The sequence below is a fragment of the Lineus longissimus genome, chromosome 19, assembly GCF_910592395.1.
Source record: "Lineus longissimus chromosome 19, tnLinLong1.2, whole genome shotgun sequence".
NCBI classification, from domain to species: Eukaryota; Metazoa; Nemertea; class Pilidiophora; order Heteronemertea; family Lineidae; genus Lineus; species Lineus longissimus.
In genome coordinates, this window is record NC_088326.1 from 7,207,150 (window position 1) to 7,221,259 (window position 14,110).

General features: G+C 42.4%; 1 protein-coding gene across 2 annotated transcripts in view; it reads left to right on the forward strand.

Moving 5' to 3' along the window:
- LOC135503501 (angio-associated migratory cell protein-like) overlaps positions 1 to 6,561 on the forward strand; it is a 67,414-nt gene extending 60,853 nt beyond the window's left edge. For both annotated transcript variants that reach the window (XM_064797134.1, XM_064797135.1), the window contains exons 9-10: positions 5,178 to 5,332; positions 5,962 to 6,561. In XM_064797134.1, coding sequence (XP_064653204.1) covers positions 5,178 to 5,332; positions 5,962 to 6,037 — 231 coding nt within the window. In that variant the 3' untranslated portion in view covers positions 6,038 to 6,561. The remainder of the gene's footprint in view (positions 1 to 5,177; positions 5,333 to 5,961) is intronic.
- Positions 6,562 to 14,110: the final 7,549 nt, after the last annotated feature.

The following is a 14,110-nucleotide window of genomic DNA, read 5'->3' on the forward strand; positions in this document are numbered from 1 at the left end:
AACTTCCCTTAGTGTGGAAAGGTTACAAATACTGTTGTCTTGTGTGGAATTGGCCTTCCATGTCGTCCAACAGTTCCGCAACTTGCTTTTGAAACTCCCCATGATTGTAAGGTCAAGGGGCTGCAAAAGAGAGGTGCACCTCGCCGGCACTAAAGAAACCGTCCCACCGATCTGGATCACCCGCATCTGAACATCCTCGTTCGTATGAACTCTAAATCTATCCCAGAGCAACACGAAGTTGTTATCACCGTCCCCATCATCAACGGTGATGAAAGGCTCCAAAGTCCCGTCAATGTACTCATCCATCGTTTGCATCCTCATCCAACCAGTGGGAGTCTGGGTAACAACAATATTAGGCGGGTGATTATCCTCTATATCCTGCGCTTGTTGGCGAGTTAACGACTTGAAGATTACTTGTGTCCCGCCATCCCAGGTGATGCCAAGAGTCACCGTGCAACCTAGGCGTGCCTTCCCTTGGAGGACCGTATATTGACCTGTTTTTCTCCTTTCCTGTTGAATGTGTAGTTTGGCATAGCGTCGAATAATGCAAATGTCTCATCGATATTGATGATAATCCTTGGTTGAACATTTCCAATGAGAAGTCTAAACTCAATGTGGAAGTTTGCTACAATGTAATTGTTAACTGCGTTATCCGGTGTGTGCTTACTATCCTTAGTTCGTCTTCGTTGGGTGATGCTATGCCTTTTGAGAAACTTGGTGACCCATCCATCTGAAGTGGTAAAAACTGAAAGGTGAGGTGCTTCTCTAAGAATGTCTCCTTGGTGTTTGGCACCAAGTCCATTCCACGAGGCGGTATACTGCTCTCTTGTGGTCTCCACGATGTTCTTCCTCACGATGGGAAGCCCCAGTCGTCGTCGTCCCCGAAACCAGTCAAAAATGTTCGCTTCAACCCCTGGTAAACGAGCTGAAAAAAAATGTCAATATTCAAACCAGTTCTTCTATCGGGGAAGAATAAGGGTTAAGCAGAAAAATCCTAATGGAACAAAGCCAGCTCTCTTGCCTGCCTCTTAGGATGGCCCAATAGAATTGTCCATTATAAGGTCCCTTGAGACTAGCTTGACTAATACAAATTCCTGCTTTGTACATGGTCACCTGACGCCTGAATAGGACACCCTGTAGTTATTAGTAGTGTTGTTTGAGCCCCCTTCTCTTGCCACATTCTCCTTATTCTCCTCCATACGGGGGAATTTTATTGGGTCACTCTGTATACCAATAACAAATGTCCACGAAGAGCCGATCGGGAGTTGGTTTATTGATAACAGCCGATCGAGACTAGGTTAGAAATTACTAATTGGCTATGTTCTAGTTCTGGTCATTGGTCAAAATTGTTCGTACCTTGTTCCCTTTCTTGCCATCTCTGCTCCATCCCCCTTCTTTTTGATGCGTGGTGATGCTGGAGGATGTCTGCCTCATCTCTCACCCATCGTGCAAATGTGTGGTACAGAAGGTGATGATCATTTGCGAAATTTCCCACTGCGGCATTCGTGTTCCGGAAATCTCGCATTAATTTTTCTTTTTCATTTAGACTGTATCGTCGTTTACGGCGAGGTGCTACAGCAAGGTCACCTTCTTCCTCCATTTCTAACAATGAGTGTACATTTTGGATAGGCCTAAGCTCTCTTGTCTAGGCATCGGGTCGTGCACCCATGGTGTAATGTCTTGTCTATTGTCAACAGGCCTGATTATCAAAGTATTCAGACTAACGTATAAATGACAAGCAGCCGTCAATGATGGCAAAATCGATTACGGAGCGTAATGTCCAGGCTGACAAACAACTCTCCACCCCATAAGTATGGCATGCCAAAGCGGAATTTATTCAGGACAAATTTTTTACATCAGGACTGAATTTTTACGCCAGAATCACGCTACAAATTGCGAAATTGTACAAGAATTCATCTCAGGACAAAGATTTTACAACACCAGGTAAAATATTCCTATCCATGTGTTTTTTTTCCCTTCAGAATAATTTATTTTCACGTTTTAAAAAAAAATTGGACGAAAAATACGGCAGGACTTTTTTTCATTCAGAATTTTTTCGACGCCAGGACTCACGTGACTCCCAGCAGAACGCACGTGACCACTTAAACCGATGACGTCATATATTATATTTTTCGCAACTCACGAACTTCTCTGAAGTTTGGCGATTTTGCTATATGCAGCAATGTCATCCAACTCCATGAATGCGGACGAATTGAACAATTTGTTCAACTGCAGCTCCTTTGATGATCTTTTAAGCGATCTTAGGAGGAATACTTACTTACTTTAAATGATAAAACACCACCAAACTCAGCCAAGCCACTGCATATTGGATAGTACATGTTGCATTGGAATTTGGGTTCGGTCACCTGGAGCCCAGTGAAAAATCATTGATACCAGGGCGCCGAGTATCAACATGCATGAACATGCAATATCGTTCATCCACTGTAAATCAACGAGGCGTCCTCGACCCTCCGCTGTGCGGCGGATAGGGTCAAGGTGACCTGGACTAAGCAAATTGGCAAAACACAGAAATGGCAAATGGAAACGCAGCGATGATGTGCTCACGTGATTTCTGCGAGGAGTCATGTGATTTCTGCCAGGAGTCATGTGATTTCTGCCAGGAGTCACGTGATCGCTGGCAGGAGTCACGTGAATTCTGCGAGAGTTTTTCGTTCTGCCCGCAAAACTTCCTGACGACGAAAAAATTCGGAAGGAAAAAAAGTCCTGCCATATTTTTCGTAATGACAATTTTTTTTTAAAACGTGAAAATAAATTATTCTGAAGGGGAAAAAAATACATGGATAGGAATATTTTACCAAGTGTTGTAAAATCCTTGTCCTGGGATAAATTTTTGTACAGTTTGGCAATTTATAGCGTGATTCTTGCGTAAATTTTAGTCCTGATGTAAAAAATCGGTCCTGAATAAATTCCGCTTTGGCTTGCCATACATAAGTCTAAAAGAGGGAGGTACAAAACAATTCAATATGGCGCTGGCTTTTTATCTAAAGTGCGCAGATCCAGTATGTTAAAGCATGTGACAAATCTGTTGCCTTTCCAGGAATTTTATTAGATAATCCTGAAGTATGGTGACTGAACAGCCAGCATGGCCATGAACAGCGATGACATGTCATTCATATTACATGACGTTTCCATTCACCGATGGTTTGCAAAGCTTTATGCCACTTGTATAGCTAATAAGGCCTACTAGCAGTCCCACCGCAAGTTGGTGGGAGGAGTTATGTGTGTTAGTTTAGTGGTATTTTTGCAAATCAAATGCGCGTTCTATTGGAATATTTTGGCACTTTGTACTCATTGACCATCACACTCACTCTTGACCATCACACTCTCACTCATGACCATCACACTCACTCATGACAGGCAGTTTTGGCCAAAAATGGATGTGCATATTATGTCTTCTGGTGATAGAATTTCTTAATTAATGTTTAAATTGCCCTGTTCGGTTTTGGGGGGAACACATTAGTGTCATTTTGAGACCCCAACCATTACAATCCTCCAAACACTGCAACCGCCAGGTAGGGGTTGAAAAGTGGGAATTTCATTCAAAAAATTGAGGAAATCCAAGTTAGAGGTTTTTTGGAACTAATCCGTTTTGATAATATAGGAAAGTATGGTAGAACTAAGGATATTATGAATTGATTTAGCCTATATTGTAACTCGGATATGTTTGGTTTGCGGTGTTTGAACTGATCTTCAAAATTGACAGTGCAAAATTCCCCTTACCTGAGCAACTTTTGGGAAATCGACAGAATGAAGGACACAAAGGCTGAGGTGGTGATTCTCAAACTCAAGAACCATATTGGCGTTATGGTTCTCTTGAAAAGGTGATTAGTGATGGAGGTCCACCATACGCTTCTCATGAATTTCGAAAGTTTGCGAAAGACTGGGACTTTAAGCATGACATAGCAGATCTTTCCCATCCGCAGAGCAACGGAAAAATTGAGTCTGCTGTCAAAGCGCGGAGGTCAAAATCAGATCAGTATTTGGCACTTCTTAATCAGAGAAATACCCCGTCGCAAGGACTTGGTGATAGTCCAGTCCAACGCTTGAATGGTAGAAGAACCAGGACACTTTTGCCAACCCAATCAGAACTGCTGAAACCAAAAACTGTAGACTGGAAGAACGAAGGAAGAACGAAGGAAGATCTTGAAACTTGTCAAGAAAAACAACAGCATTACTATGATAGAAATGCAAAGGACTTGACCCCATTGAATCCAGGAGATACTGTTCGTCTTCAACCAATGCGAAAAGGAAAAAATCATAGAAAAGGGCAAAAGTGACCAAACAACTCAAAGATCGGTCTTGTAAAGTCGATACAGGAGATCAATTACTGAGGCGTAACCGTGTACATCTGAGGAATATCCACCACTGGAACAATCCATGGAACTGTCGCAACAAGAGACGGAGGACAATCCTACCATGGACAATCACAGTAATGAGATTCTGAACAATCAGGAGTTGGTTAGTGTAGAACCACGTGCGCCTGGTACCAAGCCAGAAATCCGTACAACAAGATCTGGACGAATTGTGCGTCAACCCCAAAGATACGAGGAGTAACATATTTGTGAAAATTTATGGAAACGATGTGCTAGTAACCTCTCTTTCCAGTCCAGTTAATCCAGATGCCTGTGAAATTAGGAATTTTGGGTCATAGAAATTCTTGGAGTTAAAAGTTACAATTCAGTTATATTGTTGCATTTAGACAAGTTTTCTAGTAATTTGGTGTTGGACAGTTTAATTGTAAGTGGACAGTATTATTATCAGGACAGTCATCTACGGGAAAGAGGATGTTACAATATGCCACTATAAGGTGGTGACACCTGGCCTATGCTCTTGGTACTACTTTCATCGAGGCTGAATAAACTAGTCTAAGTTTGTGGACCCGACTTTATCCTTCATTATAATGAACATTAAAACAGCATGTACGCATTAAATATATATAATTTATAATTGTATATGATAATATATACATTTTTGGGGTAAAAAGTAGACAACCACGAACAAAACCTGTTGCAAATATCTTCTGGATTATCGTAGTTGAGAACTTCTAATAATACGAGTAGTTATGTCATGTATTTTGGGTAGCTGCCCAGGATTATGTTAGGTTTAATGTAGATTTATGATTGAAAAAAACCTACCTGTATTTTGTCTCTCTTCAGGCGGGGATTGTCAGATTAAGATGGGACACCACGTTGCCCTTAGTTTTCACGTGCGCACTTGATGGTGTCACCCAACTTTGGGATGCGAGGAGTGGTAAGAGAGAGGCGGAGTGGTCAGGACATCAGGGGGAGATTCTGGATTTTGGTTTTACGAGGTGAGCATGTTGAATAACCTAGAGAGGCTCTTTTTATAATCACCGTATTATTAGGGACCGTCCATAAAGTACGTATGGACTAAAACCCGGATTTTCGTACCCCCCCCCCTCTGTACACTTACGCAAAATTGATGAAACATTGGTTTAGATACGCAGCACGCCAATGGCAGGAGAATTACTAGGTGATGTCGGGGTCCGATCGGCTACACCATCAACACCATGTGGGGGGGGGGAGGTGTATGAAGCCAGTGAATGGTGGAAATGATATTGGCCGTCAATTTTCAGACATGAAATTATTTGGCAAATAAATCTGCAAGTGCATTATTAATATTGATCAAATTCTATGATTTCTGAAAGAAACACATAACTAAAGTGAAAATGTAACAGTTAGCACTTTTGTTACACTGTTTGAAACATCTAGAACTGATCAGTTTATTCCGAGGACAAGATTGTGTCACGACAAAATCCTGTTGCGGATTCAACCAAAATAGAATTGTTTAGAATGAGGCCATCATGAGTGGCCGATCAGGGCTAACCGTGAGGCCAATTGGTATTTGGCATCCAGTGTTAACGTTGACCAAAGAGTGTTCTTATATCTGGCACTTAACTTTTCTCCTGGTTCATTTCAGGGACAGTAACTTGATGGTGACTTGTTCTGGAGACTCAACAGCTCGTGTGTTTAATCTTACAGCAGTGGATAGATAACCTTTAACAATATGTGTCAATAAATGTGACTGTTGAAAGTGCGATTTGGATGATTTTATACCCCTCAGCCCATAAAAGCTAGAGGGGTATTGTCGAGGCAGGCGCCGTCTGTCTGTGGGTTCGTCAGTCCAGCTGTTGGTCCATCTGTCAGTTGAACTCGTTTCCGGAGCCTATCTCCGTAACCATAAATACTAGGCATTTCATATTTCGGTAGTTTGAAGGTCTTATGGTGCAATTGTGCCATTTGGCAGTTTTGACGACTTTCGTACTACGCTTGGCCCCAGGGGGGCTTCGAGTGAAAAAAGACTTTTGGCTATATCTCATGAATTATGCTAGCTAAAATCATGAAATGTTAACAGTGGACACTGCTTATGAGATTGCATCACATAATACACAGGTTTTTAATTAGACCTACTTTTCAAGGTCACAGAGATCAAAGAGCCTAAAGTTCTGGAGCATGTCTCCGTAACTACTGATGCTGGAATTTTCATCATTGAGTTATATATGGTGGTCCAAGGGTGCCATTGGGTGATTTCAAAGTCAGTTTTTAGATTTAGTTTTTAAACTAAATGGAACACTAAAACCCTTGATTAAACCAGCATTGAAATGAAGTGGGTTTTAGTTTCATCCTTTTTCAAAGTCGGTGTTTGTTCGTTTTAGCATTATGTCCGGTTTAAGCTTAAAACTAAGGGATGGTTTTAGTGTCAAAAACTAACACCGGGACTAAAACTAAAACTCTCCACAACACCAGAAATGAAATCAGTTCTGGCGTTAGTTTTGACACTCAGTTTTAGCATTATCCTATTTCAAATTAGGTTTTAGTTTCACACTGAAACCAATTGGAACACCAAGGTCTGATCTTAATCCCAGCTCGGTGTTATATTTGGAAGATTTGTAGTGCATTTTGTATTACCAATAAAACTAACACCTTAGGCATTAACACCGAGTGGATTTCAAAGTTGGTGTTGGTGTTCAGAAAAAAAAAATCATGTTGTTCGTACCATTTCAAGAAGTAGTTGCTGGTATTTTGAATGCTGATAGGAATGATGATGGACGTGAAAGAAGAAGACCAAATTTATATAGATCGGAAGCGGTTACAATAGGGAAACACCCGAAACACATGCGTGTTTGGTTTTTCCAAGGTTTTATCTCTGTCCATCTTGGTGTTAGTTTTACCTGCAGAATAAAACCTCTTCTTAGTTTCAGCCCAGGTTTTAGGTGTTCAGATAAAACCAGGTGTTGGTGTTAAACTAAAACCTCGAATTGGTCTTATCCAGACATAGGTTTTTAGGGGTAGAAATTAAGAATAAAACTGACACTAACACCCAACACTAAAACCAAAACCAACTTTGAAATCACCCATTGTGTACTTTGGCTCTTTTGCTCATCAACCGAAAAGGTTCCTTTTTCTCAGAAACTTACTTTCAGCTCTATCTCATGAATGATGGGCGTTGTCCACTAACTTTGCTATCATGTCACCTTCAGCGAGTGTGGGCTGAGGGGTTATGCTTGCATTGCGATGCTATTTTTTAAGTTTTGAAATATCAGCAAAAATAGTATTGAAAGTTTAGGGTGGTTATTCACAAAGCCCTCTGAGGGACTTACGAAGACGTAAGCTACTCTGAGAAAACACGGAATCACTTACGTTGTATTCACAAAGCCTGTGTAAGACTCCGCATTTGCAACTGCGGATTTCTACGTGTGGTCTCTGGGGCGTTCATTGAATGCGTAGTGCTTTTAGTTGAGTTATTACGTCATTACTTCTTACCTGTGAGAGCGATCTGACTAGAATATGGACTAAAATTGTTCCTCTACAATGTTTTTAGTATTATGATCGGACCACTGGCATTGCAAAAATTATTACATAGTTGTCATTGTTTGGCCCTACGTCTCAGTTGGGCCTATTTCTTCATTGTATGTCTTGTCCCTGGGATAGACACATGTGAACTGAGATCATGGCTGCTGCTCTTGTTGTATTAGAAGAGAAAAACCGTCGAGTTCGTCGACGGAAGAGGGTATTTAAAGATCGTGTACACCCACTGGATGAATTTGATGATAACAAATTATTCAAACGTTATCGGATGACGAGGCCATGTCTGTATTTTGCAGTCTTCCTCCTACTCGGATTATCTCGGATTTCTCATCCAAGAATGGGTCAAAATTCACCAAACGACTATTCTTGGAGACTGCTCCTCCGTGACTCAAGCTTGACATCTCTTCGGGGTAGGTGCTCTCTTGTATCTTACAAAACCATAACAACTCAGCTTCCCGAAGATCGTCTAGAGTAAGAGGTCTCAAAGGCCCTATCTTCTTATTCCTCCACATCCTAGCAATATCCATGACACGTGCTGTGACTCTGATTGTCTTGTACCAAGTTCTGTATCTAGCTGGATCAAATAGGAATCCAGGGTTGCTGGCTGCTGTCCCAACATTGGCCTGTGTCGTTTCTCGTTTCTCTTCCTTGCACATGGAAACGTCTTCCTGATCTGGCCAATTCTCTGGTGCCATCATCAGCCATTCAGGCACATTCCACCAAACTTCATGATCAACCAGATCCTTAACAGCTAGCCCTCTGGAAGGTAGATCACCAGGATTATCCTGGCTGGGGCAGAATTTCCACAACTTTGGTTCATGAGTAGCCTGGATTTCCGCAGCACGGTTTGCTACAAAGGTTTTCCATGTATGACTGAGTCCCTTTATCCATGCAAGAGTAATCTGGCTGTTGGTCCACAAGGTAACTCCATCAAGTTTGCGCTGCAAGGATTTCTCGACATAACTTGTGACCCTAGAGTTGATTGTTGCAGCCATCAACTCCAATCTCGGCAAGGACACTTTCTTTAAGGGTGCTACTCTTGACTTGGACATCACTTGGACATCTTGTCTGAACTGTCCCTTGTTTGTCTGTCAGGCGAAGATATACGGCAGCAGCAAACGCCTTCTCAGATGTGTCACCGAATCCATGTATCTCAACACAAGTTACTGCTACCTGGCCTAATTGTAAGCATCGTGGAATCCTTATCAGGTTGAGATATCGAAGCTCTTCAATCCACTGCTGCCATAACTCTGCAACGCTTCCATCCAATTTGTCATCCCAGTCGAGTCCTTGGCACCATAGCTGCTGGAACAGTATTTTGGCTCTCACGACAAATGAGGAGATCAACCCCATAGGATCAAAGACCTTTGACGCAGTGCTCAACAGGCTCCTCTTGGTTGCGGGGTACTGAACTTGCTTTGCTGCATGAAAGCGAAAGGTATCTTGCTCCGTGTCCCAGATCACACCTAATGACTTGAGTGGTTCACTAGCGCTCAAGTCGACCATAATGGAAGGGGCACGGTCCTTTACGTCAATCTGTTCGAGAACTTCTTTCGAATTTGTGGCCCACTTGGTCAGATCAAATCCACCCTCATCCATCAGTGATGATAGATTCTCTTTCAGCTCTGCAGCCTCAGTAGTAGCATTAGCTCCCGACAAGTAGTCATCCACATACATGTTAGCCTTCACTTCTTCCGATGCCTTTGGATACTTGTCTCGAAGTCAGTTTGCATCCCTCGCCACAGATAACCATCGACATCTCGATCCTCTTCATTAAGCTTAACCTGTAAGAACATCTTTCGTACATCTGCCATTAGTGCTATCGGATGCATCCAGAAACGTATCAAAACAGAAACCAGGTTTGGCTGGAGCGCAGGACCTTGTAGGATACAGTCATTCAAGGAGATACCCATTTTGTCTCTGGCTGATGCATCAATCGGAATATCTATGATGTTTAGTTTCTGATTTTTGCATAATTAGAAATATCCTCAGGGGTAGCTTTATCCCATGGCTGGGTTTGCTTGGGCTCATTGCCAACTGTGTCAGCGTTGGGGCCCAGATGTTGCATATTCATTTGAAGTCCCCAAATGCAAACTTGAGTGATCTGAGGTGTTGTACCCTTTGTGAAGCGCATTGTAGCTACTTATTAGCTCACCTCTTAGCAGAGGTGAGCTTATCCCATACCGTGGCGTCGGTCGTCCGTCGTCATCGTCGTCCGTCGTCGTCGTCCGTCGTCTGTTAGCAGGGCACGTTTTGTAACTGTTAGAGATATTGAGTTGAAACTTGGTACACATGTACCCTTATGTAATGACACCTTGGAGACCAAGTTTCGGTCCGATTCGTTTCATGGTTTGGCCACCAGGTGGTCAAACGTTAACAGTGAAAATATGCAATATCTCCCTTAATAGTAGTCGGGAAATTTTGAAAAAAATATGGTAGGTACTTCTAGCAAAGGTGCATCATATATCCTATATCTAAAGTCGAAAATGAAGACGAGTGAACAAGTTTATTTCATCCTGCACGTCAAGTTGAAATGCTTTCCTCATCTCCTTTGCAAATTTGACGACTTTATACGGATTCCGGTCATTTTCATACACACAGTCCACCTTTCCACAAATTCGACAGAAGTACCGCAACTTCGAAATGTGGTGATCCATAATTCCAAAGCCTGAAAAATGAATTTGATTTTGAATTGGTTTAGAATTGAAGACTAAAAATGAAATATAATCATAAAAATAAAAGGAACATAATGCTGGTATAAGTAATAACACTAGGCGTTCCGGCCTAAAGTAAAGGACGAGGAAACTAAATTTGAAATTTTCAAATTTTTCAAAAATCTATTATCATCATCATAATAGGTCGTATCTCAACATTTTTTTATCAGAATCTTAGTCAAATTTCTAATTTCGTCCAATAAATTTATCCTCAATACACTTTTAAGTAAAAATATGTGATCTTAATGCAGTGCATGCACCTCCATATAATGCCTTTCCCTATATCATGATATGCTGATTTTGCAAGAAAATCATAAAAATGACAGTTTCTAAAAGCATGCTACAGCATGCGGAGAGCACCGGACACATACTCAATGCACATGATTTGCGAGTTCACAACACTAACAAAACACGGTCAAATTTCTGTTTACCGGAAACCTCCGGAAATATCATCTATCGATCTTTTAAATCACTGATAATAAGAATATCAATGACAATACTTACAATTTTGAAAAAATGGTGTAAAATCGTTAATTTCCGGTATTTTTTCATGAAATTTTCATATATTTGTCAAGAACGAATGGAGGAAACTCGGGTAACTGCATGCGCATGCGTACAATGATTTTATAGCACGAAATAACAAACTGCGCATGTAGTAAACAGTTCGTTTCCAAGCTCGTTGCTAGGGTTAGTGGAGTCAATCGAGTAAATCATAATGTCGGCTGTCGGTACCTCTGATCGGACAAAAGGGCAACGAGGCGCGAGGTGTGAAGGGCGAGAACAATGACTAAACAATGCCTGATCATTGTAATAAGGGGATTATTATGCCTCCGCTAAAGTGGGGGCATTATGTTCTTAGGTGGTTTCCGCCGCCGCCGCACTGAATTCCAGACTATAACTCAAAAACCCCTTGCTCGGCTGACTTGAAATTTTCAGGGGTTGTAGGCCTAGTGTGTCAAAGGGTCCCTATTGTTTTTTGGCGCGTTCCAAAATCCAATATGGCGGCCAGCCGCCATCTTAGATTTTCGCATTCCGCTCGTTTACTAGAGAACCAGAGGTCCAACAGTCTTCAAACTTTTGTGGTGTGATGGTCTATGGTAGGGGAGGTTCCCTATCGATTTTGGGCCCGACCCGAAATCAAAGATGGCCGCCAGCCACCATCTTAGATTTTCGCATTCCGCTCGTTTACTAGAGAACCAGAGGTCCAACAGTCTTCAATCTTTTGTGGCGTAATGGTCTATGGTAGGGGAGGTTCCCTATTGATTTTGGGCCCGACCCAAAATCAAAGATGGTCGCCAGCCACCATCTTAGATTTTGGCATTCCGCTCGTTAACTGGAGAACCAGTGGTCCAACAGTCTTCAAACTTTTGTGGTGTAATGGTCTACGGTAGGGGAGGTTCCCTATCGATTTTGGGCCAGACCCGAAATCAAAGATGGCCACCAGGTCCCCGACTTGGTGATTTGTATTCCGCCCCATAAATTAAGAACCGAGTGAGTGACAGACCTGAAACTTATGTGGTGTTATTACCTAGTGTAGGGGAGGTTCCCTATCCATTTTGGGCCCGATCTGAAATCCAAGATGGCTGCCAGGCCCGACTTGGTTTTTCGCATTCCGACCTGTAACTCAAGAACCAAGTGAGTGACAGACCTGAAACTTATGTGGTGTGATGAGGTTGTGTAGGGGAGGTTCCCTGTCGATTTTGGGCCTGACCCAAAATTCAATATGGCTGCCAGCAGCCAACTTAGATTTTGGTATTCCGATTGTTAACTGAAGAACTAGAGGTTTGACACACTTCAAACTTTTGTGGTGCAATGGTCATTCAGGGGATGCTCTCTATCAATTTTGGGCGTGTTCCAAACTCCAATATGGCTGCCAGCAGCCAACTTAGATTTTGGTATTCCGATTGTTAACTGAAGAACTAGAGGTTTGACACACTTCAAACTTTTGTGGTGTAATGGTCTTCAGTAGGGGAGTTTCTCTATCGATTTTGGGCGCATTCCAGAATCCAAAATGGCCTCCAGCCGCCATCTTAGATTTTTGCTGAGATGAGATAAGATAAGAGATGAGATAAATAGCCACGCAGTTGCTATTCATTGATATCCGAGCATTGGATATTCTGTGACAGACATCAGGAGATGAGATAAATAGCTAGGCAATTCCTATTCATTGATATCCGAGCATTGGATATTCTGTGACTGACACCAGGAGAAGGGATAAATAGCCTGACAGTTGTTATTCATTAGCATGTAAGCAATGGATATTCTGTGACTGATTCTAGCAGATTGCACTAGCTACCCGGCAGTGACTAGTCTTTAACTTCCTGAGTACCAGATATTCTGTGACTGATTCCAGGCGATCGCATAATTGATGCTGTTCCAGTAACAGGGTCAACAGCTTGCCCACTGATCTTCTGTGTAAATTGCTAGCAGGCAATCGCCTTGGAAACGGCAAAAACTTAAAAGATCAAGGAGATGACAACGGCGAAAATAGTATAGACCACGCTTCACCTCTGTAGTGAGTAAATGGGAAAACCAACCTCTGCTGTTCACGTGCATGTCTATTGTCAGACCAACTAGCCCAGTCAACAGCCATATTATTGTGGATGTTATTTGAGAGCCTCCACAAAATTTCATGAACAGCCACAGAGAAGATATTATCGTATTTATGCGCTTATATTCGAGGTGCGCTTATAGCCACAATTTCATATTTATAGGCTAAATAACGCACGCAATGAACATATTAACACACCGAACACACCAGAGCGGGGGCATACATTCGCAATTTGCCCCAATTGCGTTATATATTTCTAGTTTTTAAGGGTATTAGAAGTGCGTTCTCCATCTTATTTATACCTCCATGCCCCAAGTATCCTATCCACAAAATTCACACTTTCCACCGGATGCTTCCCAGTACAGGTCTACTCTCCACTAAAAACAACATGGCTGACACCCTTAAAGCTGAGTGGTCACAATTACTCCCAGACTGCTTTTGTGACAGCGATGGCTGCTTTGTTCAGCGTCGCCTGCATGTTCGCCAACTTCAAATCTTGCTTCTTTTGGTAGGCATTGAGTTGCCTCCAAACTTCTGTATTCACTTTTGGCACTCTTGATTTTTTCACAATTTTGAGGCCGTACATACTTCTTCTGCTTTTCTTTGCACGCATCCGCGCTCAGTCTTTTATCAAACCTCTTATACAAAACAGCAGCGAGGTTGTCTTTGATTTTAGGGCGAGTCTCTGCCTCGTCGTCTAGGCCCAATAGGTCCTCTAGAATCTTGTCATGAACGGCGCTCTTAGTTGCAGACACATCAGGGGCTAAACCACCAGGAGGCGCGCCCCCATCACCAGGAGGGCTGCAATAGCCGCGTCATCATCATCATTAGCCTCATAATCTGTGCCATGACCTAACAAGGACCCGTGGTCCGACTCGTCGTCAGAGTCATTATCTATACGCTTTCTCTTATCGCCGAGTTTAGGCGCGGGGCGGAACAATGTGTCTCGGCGAGTACACGCCACGCCGCCCCCATCTCTTTCATTGCGGCTGATA